Consider the following 22,683-nt stretch of genomic DNA (forward strand, 5'->3'; position numbering starts at 1 on the left):
AAAAAAGGTGAAACATGACTCTTATTTTGGTAGTTTTCCCTGTACTTCCTATTAGTGATAAAAATATCTGAAGGAAATTAGTAACTGTACAACTGTACTTCACTTCACTGAAGCTCAGTGTACTGTTACTTCAGTTCCCTGTCATATAAACATGTACTCATATAAACATGTACTTGTACTCATAAACAGGTGTAACTGCAGTGATTGTTCGGTTTCCTGCACATTCAGAAAAACTACGAGGACACAGGAAGTGATGTCACGGCCCCATCCCTCCTCTATTCTCTGTGTTTCCTCAGGAAGACCCTTCAGGAAACACTCACATCCTGTCATCACCTGAGACCTGTGTGTGTGTGTGTGTGTGTGTGTGTGTGTGTGTGTGTGTGTGTGTGTGTGTGTGTGTGTGTGTGTACACACACATACACACACACACACACATACAAAGACAGACAGGTTGGGTCTGGTCTAATTCCTGGAGTTAACGACATCACTGCGTTCCACTGTGACAGCCAGTCCACAGGAGGTTTGACATCATCACTTTATAACATGTCATTATGATGATGTCATCACTCAAACATGTTGTCAAAAAATCTGCTTTTCATTCTCATGAAGTGACTGCAGGACAAACAGACGTCAGCTGAGTTCAGACTCTTCTGCCTCTGTTATCATATTAAACTATTAATATGATTAGAAAGCTCTGGTTGACTCAACATCTTATTACACAGGTTGAAAATTGACTTCCTGTTTTGTTCACCCACTTCAGACAGTGTGCATGCTAACACTGTTAGCTAACACTGTTAGCTCAGCAGCTCCAGTGAAAATAAATATGTTCTCCTCAGATCAGGTTGTGATCTCTGTGATCACAGCAGACGAGCTGCATGGAGACATCTGATGTTTAAATCATCTCCAGCTGCTTCAGGTGTTCAGCAGAACGCTGCAACTCTGTTTTACTGTGAAGCTCCAGAAATGTTCTGTGGACTACGAGACTTCACCTGACTTTATATCATCAGGAGGGAGAGGCTGATGATCATTAAAAGATATAGTCATGTGTTTTCACTGGTAGCGATGAAGTATTGATCCATATTGATCAGTATTGATACCTGAGGTGGAGCAGGTGGCAGGTTCAGGTAGCAGTGGCAGCAGCAGCAGCAGGAGGATGTAGACCAGAGAGAATCCATTGTACCGCAACACACACGCTGTCAACACATGAATCAATACATCATACATCTATTAATCAATACATCAAAATATCTATTAATTAATACATCAATGTACTGTGTTGAGGTCAGTGTTACATCATACATCTATTCATCAATACATAGTTATTGATACCTTAGTATGTTACTACTGTTGAGGTTATTGGCACTTTGGCCTTGATGACAGATCAATAACGGTTCGATCAGGTTCGACAGGTATCTGGTCTTCAGCCTGACTTGTGTTCTGATGTAAACAGTCTTTGAATCTTATTATATGATCTGATGTAACGTGATGATTGTTTCTGGTTCTGTTCGGAGGAACTGTTCAGACAGGAGTTCAGGAGTTTGTCAAACACGGTGCACAGTTCGGCTTTTAAGTACACGCCCAAAACATTTCTTCAAGTACTTGCAGGTAAAGAAAAAATAACTCTCTCCAACTCTTTCTACTAAAATATAGTGATTAAATACTCCAAAGACTGAAGGTCAGATATCTCTGACATACGATACATTTGTTGGGATGGAGTAATGAACACAGAGATCACAGCAGGACAACAGCAGGGAATAAAAAAAAGGTTGAGATGATTAATACAAGATTTTAATTATTACAGTGGAGAACGTGAACCTTGATCGGCGGTTCAGGGATCAATCTGATCGACTTGTTCTGGAGAAACTGACTCGTGTCGAAGGAAAACCTGAGGAGACGTTAATCCTCTGAAACTAAACAAAGCTTCAGCTCTGAAACACTGTTGGAACATTTGAACACCAATAAATATATTTGTTAAAAAAAGAAGTGATCCAGTCCCCTGTGTAATCTGATTACATTTACCCTTCAATGACTGAACTGAGGTCAGTTTATGTTTACTGTCTGCAGACTGAACTGGACTGGACTGAACTGGACCGGACTGTAAACTCGGCAGACAGAAATAACACTGAAGCCACATACACACAAACACACACGCGCGTGCGCACGCGCGCACACACACACACACACACACACGTACACTCACAGATCCAGTCACATCAGGCAACTTCTTTCTCAAACAGCATCACAAACACGAGCAGGTCCGATCAGTTCTAGAAGAATTTTCTGAACATCCAACAGAAATCAATGAATCAATGAATCAAATGATCTGACAGATGAGGAACATTCGTGACATTTAACAGAGTTGTTTATTTATGAAACTAAAAATCTCAGTGAGCTTGTTGAACGTAGTGAACGAGCTGCTAACACATCCAGCTGCTGTCAGACAGTGTTGATGTGTTTCAGACTCTGCAGGACGAGGATCCTTTAATGTAGGGTTAGAGTCCTTTAATGTAGGGTTAGGGTCCTTTAATGTAGGGTTAGAGTCCTTTAATGTAGGGTTAGGATTCTTTAATGTAGGGTTAGAGTCCTTTAATGTAGGGTTAGGGTCCTTTAATGTAGGGTTAGGATTCTTTAATGTAGGTTTAGGGTCCTTTAATGTAGGGTTAGGGTCCTTTAATGTAGGGTTAGGATTCTTTAATGTAGGGTTAGAGTCCTTTAATGTAGGGTTAGGGTCCTTTAATGTAGGGTTAGGATTCTTTAATGTAGGGTTAGAGTCCTTTAATGTAGGGTTAGGGTCCTTTAATGTAGGGTTAGGATTCTTTAATGTAGGTTTAGGGTCCTTTAATGTAGGGTTAGAGTCCTTTAATGTAGGGTTAGGGTCCTTTAATGTAGGGTTAGGCAACCAAAATCGTGATCGTGATTAAAATTCGATTAATTGTGCAGCCCTTGTTCTCAGTGTTCTAAGTGTTCTTATTGTTCTAAGTGTTCTCAATGTTCAAAGTTTTCTCAACATGTTCTCAATGTTCTAAGTGTTCTAAGTGTTCTCAGTGTTCTCAACATGTTCTCAGTGTTCTCAGTGTTCTAAGTGTCCTAGGTGTTCTGTGTTCTCAGTGTTCTCAACATGTTCTCAGTGTTCTCAGTGTTCTAAGTGTCCTAGGTGTTCTGTGTTCTCAGTGTTCTCAACATGTTCTCAGTGTTCTCAGTGTTCTAAGTGTCCTAAGTGTTCTGTGTTCTCAGTGTTCTCAACATGTTCTCAGTGTTCTCAGTGTCCTAAGTGTTCTGTGTTCTCAGTGTTCTAAGTGTTCTCAGTGTTCAAAGTTTTCTCAACATGCTCTCAATGTTCTAAGTGTTCTAAGTGTTCTCAGTGTGCTCAGTGTTCTAAGTGTTCTCAGCTTTCTCAACAAGTTCTCAGTGTTCTAAGTGTTCTCAGTGTTCTCAACATGTTCTCAATGTTCTAAGTGTTCTCAACATGTTCTCAATGTTCTAAGTGTTCTGTGTTCTCAGTGTTCTCAACATGTTCTCAGTGTGCTCAGTGTTCTAAGTGTTCTCAGTTTTCTCAACAAGTTCTCAGTGTTCTAAGTGTTCTCAGTGTTCTCAACATGTTCTCAATGTTCTAAGTGTTCTCAACATGTTCTCAATGTTCTAAGTGTTCTGTGTTCTCAGTGTTCTCAACATGTTCTCAGTGTGCTCAGTGTTCTAAGTGTTCTCAGTTTTCTCAACAAGTTCTCAGTGTTCTCAGTGTTCTCAACATGTTCTCAATGTTCTAAGTGTTCTGTGTTCTCAGTGTTCTCAACATGTTCTCAGTGTGCTCAGTGTTCTAAGTGTTCTCAGTTTTCTCAACAAGTTCTCAGTGTTCTCAGTGTTCTCAACATGTTCTCAATGTTCTAAGTGTTCTGTGTTCTCAGTGTTCTCAACATGTTCTCAGTGTCCTAAGTGTTCTGTGTTCTCAGTGTTCTAAGTGTTCTCAGTGTTCTCAACATGTTCTCAGTGTCCCAAGTGTTCTGTGTTCTCAGTGTTCTAAGTGTTCTCAGTGTTCTCAACATGTTCTCAGTGTTCTCAGTGTTCTCGGTGTGTTTCGGGTGTGGGAGTAACGAGCTGCATCAGTTTCAGAGTTTTGATTCATAAACAGTCTCAAGATAAACGTCTTCCTCTCTCTCTCTCTCTCTCACACACACACGCACACACACTATTTACAGCTCACTGTGTCAGTGTGTGAGTGCAAACAGGAAGCGTACCCCCCTCTTTAAGTTCCCCTCCCCCAACACACACAGATTGGTTCCACTTCTTCAGGTAACAACATCTGGCTGTGTGTGTGTGTGTGTGGTTAGCAGTGTGTCAACACACACACCTCCCCCTCTCTGGAATGTGAAGCAGTTTTAAAGGGGAATTCCACCTAAAATATAAATTCTGATCAGTCCTGGAAGCTCCTGGAACATCCTGGAATGTTTTGTAACACCGGCTGTTTCCTCAAGGCCACTTTAGCAGCTAGCTCACTGCTAACAGAGTTAATTGTTTTCAATGGGAAATGCTAACCATTACACACACACACACACACATACTCTGCAAACATCTGTGAGACAGACCGTGACGTCACAGAGCTGTGACATCACTACAGGTTACTACAGGTCAGCAGGCTCGGACCCTACGGGCAGTTTATCAGGTTATCAATCTGATCAAATCATTGATCATGTCCGCTGATTTAGTCACATCTAGTGGTGAGACTGCAGACTGTAACCAACTGAACCCTCCTCGTCATTCCAGTGTTTGGTTTGTTCCTTCTGGGCTCCTGTAGAAACATTTTTACTCTTATTACTGATGTTTACGTGTTTATTAGTTTGATCTGTTTGTTTTCGATCAACCATCAAACATGTTGATCACGTTCTTTATTGACAAAGTCAGCTGCTGAGGACGACTGAGCAGAGACGCGTCTGTTGCAGAGGACAGTTGGACGTCTTCACCATCCATCACACTCGACCAGTTGAGCTACCTGTTCACCTGCTCCATTAACAGTATACATTATACAGTATATATACAGGTGGTTAACAAGGCTGTGTGTGCGTGCGTGTGTGTGTCTGTGTGTGTGCGTGTGTGTGTCACAGCTCCTTCAGGTTCTCGGTGAACAACATGAGACGTGAACGTCTGATCGTCTTTCACTGTTTCAGCCTGAGCAGCTGAAGGACGTCTTCAGGACTGAAGGATTGTGGGACGGGAGAAAGACAAAGTTTGAGTCTGCAGCTCACGTCTCCATGGTAACTGAATCAGTTTGAAATATTTATATCAAATAGTTTCTTTTGCTTGTGATTTTGTTTTCTTTCGTTTTTCACATGATTTTACAATAATATTGATCAGATTGACTCAGATTTTGTCGGAACATATTTATCTTTTCGTCCCGGTCGACGTCCAGATATTGATCCTGACGTCCAGAACTGGTTCTGGACTGACTGCAGCGTCTCCCTCATGTTTGCTGAGGAGGGTCATGTGATGTGACTAAAAGCTCCTCAACAGCTTCTACATGGAGACTGAGCTGAGATTCAACTGTCTGCAGAGTAATCAATACTGGAGCTAATCAATACTGGAGCTAATCAATACTGGAGCTAATTGATTGTTTGTATTTGTAAATACATGATGTTTACAGTTCACAGCTGAACTCCTCACTGATCAATAAACTTGATCTATAAAATCAGCTGTGATGATCAATAAACAGTATTTATACATAATTAGATTCTCGCAGTACTTTTACTTCTGATACTTTTAGTACTTTCACTGAAGAAGTAACTGGACAGGACTTTACTTGTAATAGATTACGACAGTTTCTACTTGTAATTGAGTAGAACCGGATCTTACCTGCAGTCAAAGTGAGGGGCAGCAGAACCCTGAAGACCACACCTACTGCCAGCCCTGAGGACATCCTGGACCCAGTGACCCGCTTCAGTCCACTTTGGTCCACTTTAGTGTGGATCCACTCTTCTAATCCGGGTTTACTGACCCAGATCCAGATCCAGTCCCGGTCCAGTTCTGGTTCTGGTTCCTCCTGTCAGAGCTCTAAATGCCCGCAGGAGGAGCCGCGGATCCGGCTGAGGGAGGCGACACACCCCGGTGTCATCCTCCGTCCTCCGGAGAGACAGACAGATGCTGACTGTCTCACTGCCAGGTTTAGATCCACCACAGATGAAAGACTGCCTGTCTGTCTCTCTGCCTGTCTCCCTGTCTCTCTGTCTCTCTCTCTCTGTCTGTCTCTCTGTCTCTCTCTCTGCCTGTCTCTCTCTCTGTCTGTCTCTCTGTCTCTCTCTCTGCCTGTCTCTCTCTCTGTCTCTCTCTCTGCCTGTCTCTCTGTCTCTCTGTCTCTGTCTGTCTCTCTGTCTCTCTCTCTGTCTCTCCGGCAGCAAAAGTTTCGTTTCTTGGAGTAATAAACCGAAAAGAGAAAATCCGTCAGAAACAAAGTGAAGTTTGTTTTCTTCTTCTTCTTCGCTCCTTTCTCCTCCTCTCCTCCTCCTCACACTGAAAAACACGCCGACACTCAGAACTATAAGAACTCATAGGCCCCGCCCATAAATTGACTGACAGCTGTTTCGGCCAATCAGAGGGCAGAATTAGGAGACAACTCAATTCAAATGGTGGAAATGAGACCATGCCCCATGCGAATATAAATATAAATAAATAAATAAATAAACAACACTAAAGTCGGATGATTTATATGTTATCAATGAATTTGTAATATGTGGCCATAAGTGTGTGGACAGTGTTTCCTTCAGATCTGATGAATTAATTAAGTAAAGCACTTTAAAAGACTGTCAGTGGAATAATCCAGACATTCAGATGAAGTTTGGGTTAGTCAGGGCTGGTCAGGATTAGTTTGGGTTAGTCAGGGCTGGTCAGGATTAGTTTGGGCTAGTCAGGGCTGGTCAGGGTTAGTTTGGGTTAGTCAGGGCTAGTCAGGGTTACTATTGAAGCCATTTTGCTGATTTGCCTTATTGAGTCACAATTATGTTGAGACATTGTGCATTTTCCGATGTGAATTAAGCTGATCATGTGTTGGAATGTACTGTGTTGAGGTTTCTGTTTTGTTGGAGTTATTATTATAATTAGTTAAAACTCTTACTCTTTTAAAGAAGTATTTTTACTTTTACAAGTGAATGAAGTCATGATAATGAATCAGTTCAGTTCTGTTAATGTATCAATATCAATAATAAATAACCTGCAGGTCTACTACAATTAAACAAAATAGCATTTACAATAACAAACAACAAAATGAAAATGTGTTTGAACCTTAAATAAAAAGCAGAATGTAAAGAGGTCATTAATAAATAAGGAAGATTTAATTCTTATTTATTTTAGACTTTTAATTAATTAAAGAATCAAAACATCTTTCAACTGATCGTCAGTGTCTTAATGCAGCAGCCAGCAGCCAGCGACCAGCGGCCAACAACCAACAACCATCAGCCAGCAGCCAGCAACCAGCAGCCAGCAGCCAGCAACCAACAACCAACAACCAGCAGCCAGCAGCCAGCAACCAACAACCAACAACCATCAGCCATCAGCCAGCAACCAGCAGCCAGCAGCCAGCAACCAACAACCAACAACCAGCAGCCAGCAGCCAGCAACCAACAACCAACAACCATCAGCCAGCAGCCAGCAACCAGCAGCCAGCAGCCAGCAACCAACAACCAGCAACCAGCAGCCAGCAGCCAGCAACCAGCAGCCAGCAGCCAGCAACCAACAACCAACAACCAGCAGCCAGCAGCCAGCAGCCAGCAACCAACAACCAACAACCAACAACCATCAGCCATCAGCCAGCAACCAGCAGCCAGCAGCCAGCAGCCAGCAACCAACAACCAACAACCATCAGCCAGCAGCCAGCAGCCAGCAGCCAACAACCAACAACCAACAGCCAGCAGCCAGCAGCCAGCAGCCAGCAACCAACAACCAACAACCAGCAGCCAGCAGCCAGCTGCCAGCAACCAACAACCAACAACCATCAGCCAGCAGCCAGCAACCAGCAGCCAGCAGCCAGCAACCAACAACCAACAGCCATCAGCCATCAGCCAGCAACCAGCAGCCAGCAGCCAGCACCCAACAACCAACAACCAACAACCAGCAGCCAGCAGCCAGCAACCAGCAGCCAGCAGCCAGCAGCCAACAACCAACAACCAACAACCATCAGTCAGCAGCCAGCAACCAACAACCAACAGCCAGCAGCCAGCAACCAGCAGCCAGCAGCCAGCAACCAGCAACCAGCAGCCAGCAACCAACAACCAGCAGCCAGCAGCCAGCAGGGGGAGACAAACCGTCACACATCAACTCTGCTCAGGACTCTGTGTGTGTGTGTGTGTGTGGGGGGGGGGGGTCCTCTGGCGGGGGCAATCCCACAATCCTCTGCAGGGAGCCCATCATGACCCAGTGACTGCAGACAGCTGTAAGCCCCGCCCCATCATGAGACTGACAGCTGTGATGGGGGGGTAAATCTGTGTGGGCGGGGGCTGATGTGTCAGAGTAAAGATCACTAATCCAGCAGACAGCAGACCAGACGAGAGACACACACACACATAGAGAGAGAGATAGCGGCAGACCTACAGGATTCATTTAAAGGACTTTAACCTTCATCATCTTCATCTTCATCATCTCAACACCTGGTCAGGTAACACACGCACTCATGTTTAATGTCAGACAGGTGTGTGTGTGTGTGTGTATATATTAGTGATGTCGCTGTTCCATGTTGTCTGATCTGTCCTCCATCTTTATCTTTGTCTTCGTCATCATACTCATCATCACCACATGTTGTTTACAGTAAGTATGTTGTTGTTGTTGATATTTAGATGTAGTAAACATTTTATTTGTGTCAGGAGCGTCTCTACGGAGGCCCTGAAAGGTCAAACTAACACCATCCACAAACAGGTTATGTGTTGGTTCATCTTCACACACAGAATCAAATCAGATCAAATCAAATCAAACAGCTGATTTCACTCTGTGATTATTAACGATCATTAACATTAAAGATCAATACGTTGGATCATCTTTGTTTTCACATGATTTTGTCTTGATTTTATGTAGTTCACATTTAACTTGTTCCAAAGTTGAAGCTGTGATCATAGATGATCAATAAATGATCAATAAATAATAAATGAATGATCCTGCAGTGTGACCTGTTAATCAAGTGATCAATAACTGCTTCAGTTTTACCACCTGCTGCAGATCAGTGTCGGGTTTCAATTGTTTTCAGTGTAAATATATTGATCAGCTCAATCCAGAGTCAAACTGATAATATTGATACTGATTATAATGATATAATTGATAATGAAATGATTGATAATGAAATGATTGATAATACTGATTGAAAAAATGAGAAAAAACATTTATTAATTAAGAACATTCTGTCACAGTCTGATCACGTTATTGATTATCAACATTATTTCATGCTGTTATTGATTATCAATATTATATATTGTTGTTATTTGACTTGCCTTACAGATGGTTGTTAACTTGTTTGATATTTGATCTGTCAGAATGTAAAGAAGATGAATTCAAATGATTTTATTACTTTAATATCAAATATTTATTCAGATTATTGATTATTGTTTGTTTGAGTCTCAGAATAAGAAAGAAATCATAGATTTTATTGTTTGAAAGGAAATAATAAATCTTATTGACCATAAACATGAAGCGGGTTAGATTTGATTGGCACCTGGCTGCCTTCTGATCAGTTATTGATTGCAGTGATCAGTTCAGTGTTTCACAGAGGGTGAAAATACAAACATGATTTTCTACAGGAAGTAGTTTTATTCAAATGCATATAAATACACATAAATAAACATATAAATACACATGTATAAATATACATATACATACACATATATAAACATACATATAAATACACATATATAAATATACATATAAATACACATATATAAATACACATATAAATACACATATAAATATACAAATAAATACACATATATAAATATACATATAAATACACATGCATAAATATACATATACATACACATGTATAAATATATATTTATAAATATACATATAAATACACATATACAGTAACCAACAAAGTGAAGACACCCCATGCAGAGCAGTGCTGTCCTCTGGGTGCAGCCAGCACAGAGCTGATCACAGCAGATCAACAATCAATATTCCCACCCAAACGCACACATCATTTTATTAAGTTCATTAAAACAAGAAATGAGTAGCTCATCTGTCTTCTTCTGATGTCAGAGCACAAATATTTATAGTTTATCTGATTCACGTCTTTCTCTTCTTTCTCTGCTGGATCAATCACTGGTGAGTATCACACACACGCACACATGCACACACACACACAACAAGGGTTTAAAGACTCATCAGTGTCCCACACGAGGACGTCCACATCGTCTCTGCTCTGATTAAATGTCTCAGCGGTTCTGAGGGATGTAATGTTTTTGTCAAAGTCTGAGATGAGGCGGGTTCAAGAGTACTACATGTACATCATCAGTACTACATGTACATCATCAGTACTACATGTATATCATCAGTACTACATGTATATCATCCGTACTACATGTACATCATCAGTACTTCATGTATATTATCAGTACTTCATGTATATCATCAGTACTACATGTACATCATCAGTACTTCATGTATATCATCAGTACTTCGTGTATATCATCAGTACTACATGTACATCATCAGTACTTCATGTACATCATCAGTACTTCATGTATATCATCTGTATTACAATATATATCATCCGTACTACATGTACATCATCAGTACTACATGTATATCATCTGTACTACATGTACATCATCAGTACTACATGTACATCATCATTACTTCATGTACATCATCAGTACTTTATATACATCATCTGTACTACATGTACATCATCAGTACTACATGTACATCATCATTACTTCATGTACATCATCAGTACTTTATATACATCATCAGTACTTCATGTATATCATCTGTACTACATGTACATCATCAGTACTACATGTACATCATCATTACTTCATGTACATCATCAGTACTTTATATACATCATCAGTACTTCATGTATATCATCAGTACTACATGTACATCATCAGTACTACATGTACATCATCATTACTTCATGTACATCATCAGTACTTTATATACATCATCAGTACTTCATGTATATCATCAGTACTACATGTATATCATCTGTACTACATGTACATCATCAGTACTACATGTACATCATCATTACTTCATGTACATCATCAGTACTTTATATAAATCATCAGTACTTCATGTATATCATCAGTACTACATGTACATCATCAGTACTACATGTACATCAGTACTTCATGTATATCATCAGTACTTCATGTACATCATCTGTATTACATGTACATCATCAGTACTACATGTACATCAGTACTTCATGTATATCATCAGTACGTCATGTACATCATCAGTACTACATGTTTATCATCTGTACTACATGTACATCATCAGTACTTCATGTACATAATCAGTATTTCAAATTATTGACGATGTATTTTAAAAACAGCTGTCTCTGCTCCGTGCGTCATGACGTCACGGCTCCGCCGTCGACGTGCGCTGTGTCGTAGAGAGAGGTGACGTAGTAAAAAAAACAAAAAACGTCCGTCACCGGGAGGAAGAGGGCGAGCGTCCTGCACGAGGACAGGTAAAGATGAGCAGATGGATTAATGTGCAAGTTATTGATCACTGATAGAAGTGATCATCAGTTTATTATCGATGATGGAGGGGTGGGGGGGATGGGAGAGAGAGAGAGAGAGAGAGAGAGAGGGCATCATTCTGCTTCATCACACTGCAGCTCAGTGTGTGTGTGTGTGTGTGTGTGTGTGTGTGTGTTGCAGCGGGGTGTTTCCTGCTGCAGGACGACAAAGACTCAGAACCGCGACAGACTGGACCGCATCTCGTCTGTGTGAGAAACGTCTCAGTTCAGACGGAATTTAATGTTATTAACGTTTAATTATAAAATACAGAATTGAATGTTTATTTATAAGTTTGTGTCATTTTATAAGTTCATGTTAATGACCTCCTGCGACGTCACAGTTCATTTTGCTGATCAGCCGTTTCAGATCACGTGATCAGACTTTATTGATCTCTGAGAAAACGCATCAACAAACATCAGAAATCAATTAATAATAACGGTAATAATATAAATATTACTCACCTCAACTTTATTTATAAAACAGCTTCATACAAACAGCAACAACTGCAGGACTGAAACATACAACATCAAAACAATCACATGATCAATACATGAAAATCAATCAAATTAACTAACAGTGATTAAAAGTTAAAAACATTTCTCCAAAATAAAAACTCATTCAAAACATTTGTACTTGACGTTTTAATTCAGTGTTTCAGCAGTTAAGGAAGAATCTCTTTGATTGGACGCTCTGTTAGCTGTGTCACTCTGTTAGCTGTGCCCGCCTCTCTGTTAGCTGTGTCGCTCTGTTAGCTGTGTGGCTCTGTTAGCTGTGTCACTCTGTTAGCTGTGCCCGCCTCTCTGTTAGCTGTGTCGCTCTGTTAGCTGTGTGGCTCTGTTAGCTGTGTCACTCTGTTAGCTGTGCCCGCCTCTCTGTTAGCTGTGTCGCTCTGTTAGCTGTGTGGCTCTGTTAGCTGTGCCGCGCCGCTCTGTTAGCTGTGTCGCTCTGTTAGCTGTGTGGCTCTGTTAGCTGTGCTGCGCCGCTCTGTTAGCTGTGTCGCTCTGTAAGCTGTGCCACGCTGCTCTGTTAGCTGTGCCACCGCGCTGCTAGCTGTGCCGCTCTGTTAGCTGTGTCGCTCTGTTAGCTGCGTCACTCTGTTAGCTGTGCCGCGCCTCTCTGTTAGCTGTGTCGCTCTGTAAGCTGTGTCGCTCTGTTAGCTGTGTGGCTCTGTTAGCTGTGCTGCGCCGCTCTGTTAGCTTTGTCGCTCTGTTAGCTGTGCCACGCTGCTCTGTTAGCTGTGCCACCGCGCTGCTAGCTGTGCCGCTCTGTTAGCTGTGCCACGCTGCTCTGTTAGCTGCGTCACTCTGTTAGCTGTGCCACGCTGCTCTGTTAGCTGTGTCGCTCTGTTAGCTGTGCCACGCTGCTCTGTTAGCTGTGCCACCGCGCTGCTAGCTGTGCCGCTCTGTTACCTGTGCTGCGCCACTCTGTTAGCTGTGTCACTCTGTTAGTTGTGCCGCTCTGTTAGCTGTGCTGCGCCGCTCTGTTAGCTGTGCTGCGCCACTCTGTTAGCTGTGTCACTCTGTTAGTTGTGCCGCTCTGTTAGCTGTGCTGCGCCGCTCTGTTAGCTGTGTCGCTCTGTTACCTGTGCCGCTCTGTTAGCTGTGTCGCTGATTAGAGAGGCATCTTAGAGCAGCAGTCCACTGTTTATTCAAAGTGTTGCACGTCTTTGTGGACTCAACAACAAACCTGTCAGATGTGAAGTAGATCAGATAAACATTTCTTGAGATATGAGAATAACAGTCAGACAGAGATTTGTTTTTTAAAGTTACATTATTTTAATTGTTATTATTGTTGTTATATTATTATCCATTAATCAGATTACAGTAGATTGTCTCACAGTCCTCGTCTTTCTCCCTTATTATTATTACTATTAATAATAATAATTATTATTATATTATTTCTGGCCGACAGGATTCAAGTAACATTTAAGTCTGTTCTGGACAATGTACATTGGTACATATTTACTGAGATAACTAACCCAAGTTAACGATTATCAGAATCAGAATCAGAATCAGAAATACTTTATTGATCCCCGAGGAGAAATTGCTTGCGTTACAGCTGCTCCCATTCAAAAGTCTAAGAAAATAAGCAGAAAAATAAAAACGATAAATTATCAAGAATAATAAAAGTAGAATAAAAATATATCACATCTATATATACAGTGTAATTAACGTTACAGACTATCTATCTATCTTCACATTCAGGTTACTCAGGTAGTTTTTCACTTTTCTAGCTCAACTCATTCAATCAGAACAACCTTTGCTCTGGAGTGAGTTTCCTGTTTTCTGACTACACATGAATGCACCATGTCCCTGACAGCCAATCAGCTTGAGTGTTATTACTATTAATCTCTAGGGGTGTAACAATAAACAAAAATCACGGTTCGATTCGTACCTCGGTTTTGAGGTCACAGTTCGGTTCATTTTCGGTACAGTACGGGAACAAAATTCAAAACATAAATTTGCTTGTTGTTTATTCGTAACTTTTGTAAACCAACAATTTATTGTAACATTATACAAAATATGAAAATAAAATAAAAAATACAATACTGTTGTAAAGTGCTGCCTGGTAATAAGTTAAATACATTACTGTCACTGTCTCTTTAAGTCCCTCTGCCAGGTGTGCGCTGGTGTGTTGTTCATACGGGCTGAGTTGTAGGGAGACGCTGCTCGATTGCCAAAGTCAGCTGCGTTTGCACTCAGGTCAGTTTTTTTCTTGTAGAGTGATATTCACACTTGTGGTGCCGTTTCAAGTGCCGCGGCACAACGCAGAGATTCAGCCGAATTTAGCACAGAGCAGACAGGAAGTCTGACAAGAAACAACAACAATACATCCAGTTGATTTTCAAAATAAAACACTCCGCGTTGATACAAGCACAAAAACCTAAAAAAAGAGACAAATACGCGCTCTTCTTCTAATCCTTCAGTCGGGAACACTTCGTGTTGTTGTGTTTATAACGCGTGTAACTGCAGTCGTGTGTGATTATGTAATTATCACGGGAATTCCTCGATTTCGTTTCTCCAGCTGTTCGGCGGAACTGCGCCGTGCTGGACTCGTCTTTCTCCGTTGCAATATTTAACCAGGAAGCCGAAGTGTTCGCAAGCAGGAGACTTAAGCGACAAGGGAGGGTCTTCAAGCTCTGGTTTCTCGCATGATGTAAACGGGCTGCACGTGTAGCTGCAGGCAGAAAATAAACACATGCAACTTCCGTTCTGGAAACTCACCCGTGCACTATCCTGTACCGAACCGAACGTCCTGTACCGAAACGCTTCAATACAAATACATGTATTGTTAAACCCCTATTAATCTCCATGGTAACTGTTGTTAATGTCTCTCAGGTGAATCACCATGACGACAGAGGCAGGTGAGCCACAGGAGACTTTCCCTGAAGCCGCTGCCCACTCCACACCTAAACAGGTAAGAAAACAGAACAATGAACAATAAAAAATGATTTTAAACAGGGATGTGAAATGTGACATCATTTCCTGTGTCCACAGGGAGGGGAGGGCGGGCCATCCCAGAGCCAACCTCGGAGCTCATTGGCTGACGACTCGTCAAGTCACCTGTCATCAAACAGTCGGATCGCTCGCTCTCCAGCAAGAAACCCGCTGAGCTTCAGGACGATGCAGACCAAAGTGACCCTGCTGGATGGGTCACTGTTCACCTGCACTGTGGAGGTGAGACAGGTGGGACAGGTGAAGACAGGTCAGGCAGGTGGAGACGGGTCAGACAGGTGGGACAGGTGGGACACATAGGACATATGGAAACATGTGAGACAGGTGGGACATGTTGTGGCAACTGAAAACCAGTCGCTTGTCTAGTGCAGATGAGAGTTGGTCAAGTTCAACACAATATTTCTTTTCTAGAAGTTTTTTATTGCTGCAAACAAAAAGTGAAACATCAGCAGCTCACAGACGACGAGTGAAGAGAGGCCGTCTCTCCTCAAAACCAACACACACACTCGCAGCAGTCACAACATCTAACACACATGTACATCCCATAGTTTATGTGTCATACATCAACCATTGTTAGAACACAGAGGTCACACACAAGAGGTCACACAAGAGGTCACACAAGAGGTCGCACACAAGAGGTCGCACACAAGAGGTCACACAAGAGGTCGCACACACGAGGTCACACAAGAGGTCACATAAGAGGTCGCACACACAAGGTCACACAAGAGGTCGCACACAAGAGGTCACACAAGAGGTTACACAAGAGGTCACACACGAGGTCGCACAAGAGGTCATACACAAGAGGTCACACACAAGAGGTCACACACGAGGTCGCACAAGAGGTCACACACAAGAGGTCACACAAGAGGTCGCACACGAGGTCGCACAAGAGGTCATACACAAGAGGTCACACACAAGAGGTCACACACGAGGTCGCACAAGAGGTCACACACAAGAGGTCACACAAGAGGTCGCACACAAGAGGTCACACAAGAGGTCACACACAAGAGGTCACACAAGAGGTCGCACACAAGAGGTCACACACAAGAGGTCACACAAGAGGTCGCACACACGAGGTCACACAAGAGGTCGCACACAAGAGGTCACACAAGAGGTTACACAAGAGGTCACACACGAGGTCGCACAAGAGGTCACACACAAGAGGTCACACACAAGAGGTTACACACAAGAGGTCACACACAAGAGGTTACACACAAACCCTCTTCAGGATGAACCCATGTCACCCTGCGTGAGGCCACAGACACAAGTTTTCACTCTTCACACATCTATCTATCTATATGCAAGAATAACATCAGAATAATAAAATGGACTTGAAAGAGAATTTCCCTCACAGACAGGTGAGACGGGTGAGACAGGTTGAGCCAGGTGAGACAGGTGGGACAGGTGAGACAAGTGAGACAGGTAGGACAGGTGAGAACATGATCAAATATGAACTCTGTCCTGTCTCATGTGTAGAAACGGTCTCGTGGTCTTCAGCTGTTTGAGAAAGTTTGTGACCACGTCAACCTGCTGGAGAGAGACTACTTCGCTCTGTCCTTCAGAGATGCTGACAACAACAAGGTACCTGTCTGTCTGTTTACCTGTCTGTCTGTTTGCCTGTCTGTCTGTCTGACCCTACCTTTCGTCTTGTAGAACTGGCTGGATCCAGCGAAGGAGATGAAGAAGCAGGTCAGAGGTCAGTAGCCCCGCCCCTTCCTTCTGGTGGGAGGGGGATCATACGTTTGATCCTGATTGGTCAGTTTTGGCAGCTGATCCAGTAGAAAAGACTCTAACTGGTTGGTTCAGGTTAAATGTGTTGACTGATGCCCTCGTCTCTGTCTGGCAGGTGTTCCCTGGAATTTCTCCTTTAACATCAAATTTTACCCTCCTGATCCCACCCAGCTGTCTGAGGACATCACCAGGTAGACTCACTCACCTGTCCATCCAGCTCAACACTGTCACACGTTGGTTCATCTGAGACAGGTGATGTCTGTCTGTTTGTCTGTCTGTGTGTCTGTCTGCAGGTACTTCCTGTGTCTCCAGCTCAGACAGGATATAGTTTCTGGTCGTCTTCCATGTTCATTTGCGACTCACACCGTCCTCGGCTCCTACACCGTCCAATCAGAGCTCGGAGACTACGATCCCGGTACTGCACTGCTCTGCACTAATACCACATATAACCCGACAGATCCCCACAGAACCCTGCCGTCCCCTACAGAGCCCTGCAGTACCCTACAGAACCATACAGAGCCCAGGGCTCAGCAGTACCCTACAGTACCACGCAGAAACATACAGGACCCTACAGTTCCCTTCAGAGGCTTACATACCCTACAGAACCACACGGAGCCATGCATTACCCTGCAGTACCATGCAGAATCATACATTACCCAACAGTACTCTACAGAACCCCACAGAATCTTTCTCTGTCTTGTTTTACCCCCCTGTATTGTATTATTGTACTTAACTGCTGTCTCTCTCTCTGACCACCTGTCTGTCTCTGACCACCTGTCTGTCTGTCTCTCTCTCAGATGAGTGTGGTTCAGACTACGTCAGTGAACTCTGTTTCGCCCCGAACCAAACAAAAGAAATGGAGGAGAAGATCATGGAGCTTCACAAAACATACAGGTTCTGTTTATAAACGTTAGATAGAAAACATGCAGGTTCTGTTTATAAACGTTAGATAGAAAACATGCAGGTTCTGTTTATAAACGTTAGATAGGAAACATGCAGGTTCTGTTTATAAACGTTAGATAGGAAACATGCAGGTTCTGTTTATAAACGTTAGATAGGAAACATGCAGGTTCTGTTTATAAACGTTAGATAGGAAACATGCAGGTTCTGTTTATAAACGTTAGATAGGAAACATGCAGGTTCTGTTTATAAACGTTAGATAGAAAACATGCAGGTTCTGTTTATAAACGTTAGATAGGAAACATTCAGGTTCTGTTTATAAACGTTAGATAGAAAACATGCAGGTTCTGTTTATAAACGTTAGATAGAAAACATTCAGGTTCTGTTTATAAACGTTAGATAGAAAACATTCAGGTTCTGTTTATAAACATTAAATAAAACATTAAATGTTGCTGGAGGGGAAACAAACGTACTCAACATGTGATTGTGTGTTTAGAGGAATGACACCAGCTGAAGCCGAGATGCACCTCCTGGAAAATGTGAAAAAGCTTTCCATGTATGGAGTCGACCTTCATCACGCAAAGGTAAACAGACACCGAACATAAAGCTTCAGCCTGCAGGTGAGCAGGTGGCTACTTCCTTCACACAGCTCCTATAAAAACATACAATGAAATATAAGGTAGAAAGGGTTAGTTGGTCTTTACTTCTGTGACGGAGGAACAGAACCTGATTGATCACGTCTCTCTTCTGGTTCTGTGTGTTGTTTTATAAGTCAGAACTTTTGTGTTAACAGGGTTTCTTCTTTCAGTTGGTTGTTGCTTTGGCCACATTTAAGTTTGTAGTTTGTTGCTGGAGGTCTTCACCTCTGTACTGTGTGTCTGTAGCATTGTCAGCATTGTTGGCACTGCATTAAAGAAACAAACAGTGTCTGTATGTTCTGAGCAGAACAGTTCTGCCCTGTGGTTCTCTTCTGGACAATATATTAAATATATTTCTGAAAACTGGACACATGCAATTTATTTTACAATGATAAATTCTTTTGATACAGTTTTAATTTTCTGTCAAACAGCTTTTAACGTTTTCATCTTGTTTGCTATCAAATGATGTTACACATGTTTTATTTATATCTTTACATATTTATTTGAATTATTATATATAATGCACTACACAGAGCACACTTAGAGTATCAGTGCAGCTGATATTCTGCTTTCTGGTCAATCACCAATACATGACCCACTTCCTGTCCATCACTAATCATCTTTGTGTGTATGTGTGTGTGTGTGTGTGTGTGTGTGTTCAGGGTGACATTAATGATTTTTCCATCATGGCTGTTTTCCATTGATTCAGTCTCTCAGTAACAGACAGACTGTCGCTCAGATGTGAATCAGCAGCAGGTCTGACAGGATCCACAGCGATCTGATCGCACTGATCACAGATTTAATCACAAAACGTATTGATATATTGGAGGGATTTAAAATGCCTAGTTTAAATTCTATAAACTAGCTCAAAAGACATCCAGTGTTTGTTCTGCTTTGTAATGAAATCAAAGCAGTTCGATGAAAGCCGACTTTATTTACTGATCCAGTTGGACAACAGGTGGAAGTCAGTGGAGACGAGATCAAAAGATGTGAGGCAGGTAAAATACAGGCAGACGGATCAGAGGCACAAAATCAGACAGGCAGATCCAGTTAAAGGTGAGTTACTGGTCAGGTATAAAGACTGAGGGACTAATAAGAACAGGTGCAGATCTGCAGGAGTTTTGGATGAAGATCAGTGCACTTTGAGAAGATCATTGTCCACAGCATCTTTCAACCATCCAACCCCTAGCAGCTGGGCTGCCCCGGGGAGGAAGAGAGTCAAGAGTCATGCTAGTCCAGCTTGGATATAAGGCTGCTCCTGGCTAATATCTGGTCACAGACACACAGTAGATCAGAGACTGTCATGTCAGCACCTTTACAAAGACCCGTCTCCACCAAAACATCTCAGATCAAGCTGTTGCACTGATAGGCAGACCATGTACCTGGCTGACAGAGAGCAGGACCACAGCTGGACCAGGAGAGGTGGACTCTGTGTTTACATCATTGGTGCCGACAGAGAGCAGGACCACAGCTGGACCAGGAGAGGTGGACTCTGTGTTTACATCATTGGTGCCGACAGAGAGCAGGACCACAGCTGGACCAGGAGAGGTGGACTCTGTGTTTACATCATTGGTGCCGACAGAGAGCAGGACCACAGCTGGACCAGGAGAGGTGGACTCTGTGTTTACATCATTGGTGCCGACAGAGAGCAGGACTACAGCTGGACCAGGATAGGTGGACTCTGTGTTTACATCATTGGTGCCGACAGAGAGCAGGACCACAGCTGGACCAGGAGAGGTGGACTCTTCACACACTGATGGCAGTGGCTGCCATGCGAGAGTTAGCTGCTCCAATGTCACCACACATCTCTACTTGATAGTCAACTTCCTCAGAGACCGAACACAAACACGCTGGAGCTCCTTCCTCTTCCTCCTCTTCCTCCTCTACACTCCCATCATCATTTCACACCAGCATACTGTCACTTCTATAACTGTGTGACGACTTATCAACACTCACAGTGACGACCTGCAGCTGACTGATCAACACAAACTGCACTTTACTGAAGCCATCAGTGTTGAGACAGACAGACAGGCAGACAGACAGACACCTGTCTGTCTGTCTGTCTGTCTGTCTGTCAGTGTAATAGTACTGTTTGCTATCTTTGAGTGTCGTAGTAAATTTAGAGCAGCTCTTCTTTATCTTTTTGTTTTGTCTGTCTGTCTGTCTGTTTACCTGTCTGTCTGTTTACCTGTCTGTCTGAATGGAGTAGATGGTAGGAAGCCGCTTTGATTGCTTGCCTTCAGCTAAGTCAGAGGTAAGACAGTTTCCTGCGTGTGCAGATGTGTTTGTGTTCATACAAACATCTTCATGTCATCGTTGAGTTTATCGTCTCAGACTGTCCCCGTTATTATATTAAATATTATAGCCACAGACTTTCATACAGAGCTTTGAACATGTGGCGTCGTAATGAGTACTAAAATCAGAAATCAGTTAGCATGTTAGCATGTTAGCACTTCCTGTCCCCTCGTCTCAAAGTCTGTGAGTTTATTGACTGTGTTTTCAGTTAAATGTGTGAAATAAGGTGTGTGGTTACCACAGGCTGAAAATATATTTACACGTTTCATTCATCATTAAATGTCCCACAGTTTAATTATAAAGCTCTTCTGTGTGTCTAAATGAGACTACAGAGGTTGTAGGGGACATTCAGCGTCCTCACAGCGAACACGGAGACTCAGGTTGTTTCCAGAGAGCTGAGCTGTGAACAACAGGAAGAGATCTGATTCATTCTGAACAGACTGTTGATTCTTGACTTGAAGCTACTTTAAATGTTTCATTTTTACTGAAGCTAAGACAGAAACACCAGCAGTCAGCTGCTGTTTCATCCTCCTGCAGTCACACACACACACGTTTGATGAGGCTCTCAAATGTCCAGCCAATCAGAGAGCAGGGATGATCTCTCATTCAGGAAATATTGTTTGTTGATATTCTCGTTTTATCACTGCTGATGACATTGGATTAATCAATGAGGTAGAAAATAAATAAGAATGAGTCCAGGAAGGAACTAAACTCACTAAAATAGAGAGAAGAGCCTTTGGTGCAACGTCAAATATAAACTGAAACCACTTGTTCCATTTAAGTCATTCATGAATCCATGGTGTGTGTGTGTGTGTGTGTGTGTGTGTGTGTGTGTGTGTGTGTTTGTGTGTGCGTGTGTGTGTGTGTACATAGGACTCGGAGGGTGTGGCCATCATGCTGGGCGTGTGCAGTAGTGGTCTGCTGGTCTACAGAGACAGACTGAGGATCAACAGATTCTCCTGGCCAAAGATCCTGAAGATCTCGTACAAAAGAAACAACTTCTACATCAAGATCCGACCTGGAGAGGTGAGGCGCCAACAACACCACAGAAGAAGAGTTCAGACATGGACTTCAGAGTCCTGATTATATAATTTATCATTGGATGTTAAGATCCACACAACTGCTGCCACTCTGTGTGTTTGTTGTTACTCAGATTAAACTGCCTGTTGCTCTGAATGTAACAAACTTGAAAGATCACAGAGTGACCAAAATCATCTGAAGACTGTAGATATCTTCCTCTGAACCAGTGTTCAACAAACATCTCCATCATTAGATTCAACCTCTAAAAAGAAAAAAATAAATTTCATGATTCGTATGTAACTCAGCTGATCAGAGAAACTTTTCACTAATAGCCAAAACATCATTAAACAATATCAGACTGATCTGTCTGCCCATGTCCATCAGAGACTCCAGCCTAGGTCTGTGTACACCTGACCCCAAAGTCCAGTTTGTTTGATCAGTGTGAACACGAGTGTACCATTCTCAGGTACAGTTTGCTAACCTGCCTGAGCCCGCTTGAAAAGGCGGTCTCGAGTATGTTTCATGTGCTTCTTTGTTTATACTGGCAGATCACAAACCAGCTAGGTGCATATCGCAACCAACCAACTGTATACATATGGAAGTGTACAATCACACTGTGGCACGGTGTGAAGCAAACATACCTAATGTGAAAACACCCTAAGTCTCACTGTTTGTCTCCAGTTTGACCAGTTTGAGTCTACTATTGGTTTCAAGCTGCTGAACCACAGAGCAGCAAAACGACTGTGGAAAGTCTGTGTGGAGCATCACTCCTTCTTCAGGTCAGTGTGAGTCTGTGATGTCTCTGAGGTCATGATGCGATGTGTTTGACGTCATGATGCGATGTGTCTGAGGTCATGATGCGATGTGTTTGAGGTCATGATGCGATGTGTCTGAGGTCATGATGCGATGTGTCTGAGGTCATGATGCGAT

General features: G+C 42.6%; 2 protein-coding genes across 13 annotated transcripts in view; one reads left to right on the top strand and one right to left on the bottom strand.

Moving 5' to 3' along the window:
- Positions 1–6,492, bottom strand: part of LOC311249355 (piezo-type mechanosensitive ion channel component 2-like) — a 45,965-nt gene extending 39,473 nt beyond the window's left edge. Inside the window, exons 1-2 of the mRNA XM_084340348.1 lie at positions 5,842–6,492; positions 1,098–1,193 (exon numbers count right to left, since the gene is read on the bottom strand). Coding sequence (XP_084196474.1) covers positions 1,098–1,193; positions 5,842–5,905 — 160 coding nt within the window. The 5' untranslated portion in view covers positions 5,906–6,492. The remainder of the gene's footprint in view (positions 1–1,097; positions 1,194–5,841) is intronic.
- Positions 6,493–11,621: 5,129 nt separating this feature from the next.
- The window catches only part of epb41l3a (erythrocyte membrane protein band 4.1-like 3a), a 29,732-nt gene continuing 18,670 nt past the window's right edge, over positions 11,622–22,683 (top strand). For 6 of the 12 annotated variants that reach the window (XM_084341185.1, XM_084341195.1, XM_084341191.1 and 3 more), the window contains exons 1-12: positions 11,622–11,662; positions 15,053–15,131; positions 15,212–15,391; positions 16,646–16,750; positions 16,823–16,865; positions 17,016–17,091; positions 17,194–17,315; positions 17,698–17,794; positions 18,297–18,384; positions 20,648–20,692; positions 21,607–21,759; positions 22,435–22,532. In XM_084341185.1, the coding sequence (XP_084197311.1) occupies positions 15,063–15,131; positions 15,212–15,391; positions 16,646–16,750; positions 16,823–16,865; positions 17,016–17,091; positions 17,194–17,315; positions 17,698–17,794; positions 18,297–18,384; positions 20,648–20,692; positions 21,607–21,759; positions 22,435–22,532 (1,076 nt within the window). In that variant the 5' untranslated portion in view covers positions 11,622–11,662; positions 15,053–15,062. Of the gene's footprint in view, positions 11,663–11,855; positions 11,924–14,321; positions 14,417–15,052; positions 15,132–15,211; positions 15,392–16,645; positions 16,751–16,822; positions 16,866–17,015; positions 17,092–17,193; positions 17,316–17,697; positions 17,795–18,296; positions 18,385–20,647; positions 20,693–21,606; positions 21,760–22,434; positions 22,533–22,683 lie in introns of those variants that run through there. The other 6 variants (XM_084341192.1, XM_084341187.1, XM_084341188.1 and 3 more) reach the window with 3 other exon arrangements.

Source organism: Pagrus pagrus, assembly GCF_965226575.1.
Source record: "Pagrus pagrus genome assembly, chromosome: 20".
In the NCBI taxonomy this organism is placed as follows: Eukaryota; Metazoa; Chordata; class Actinopteri; order Spariformes; family Sparidae; genus Pagrus; species Pagrus pagrus.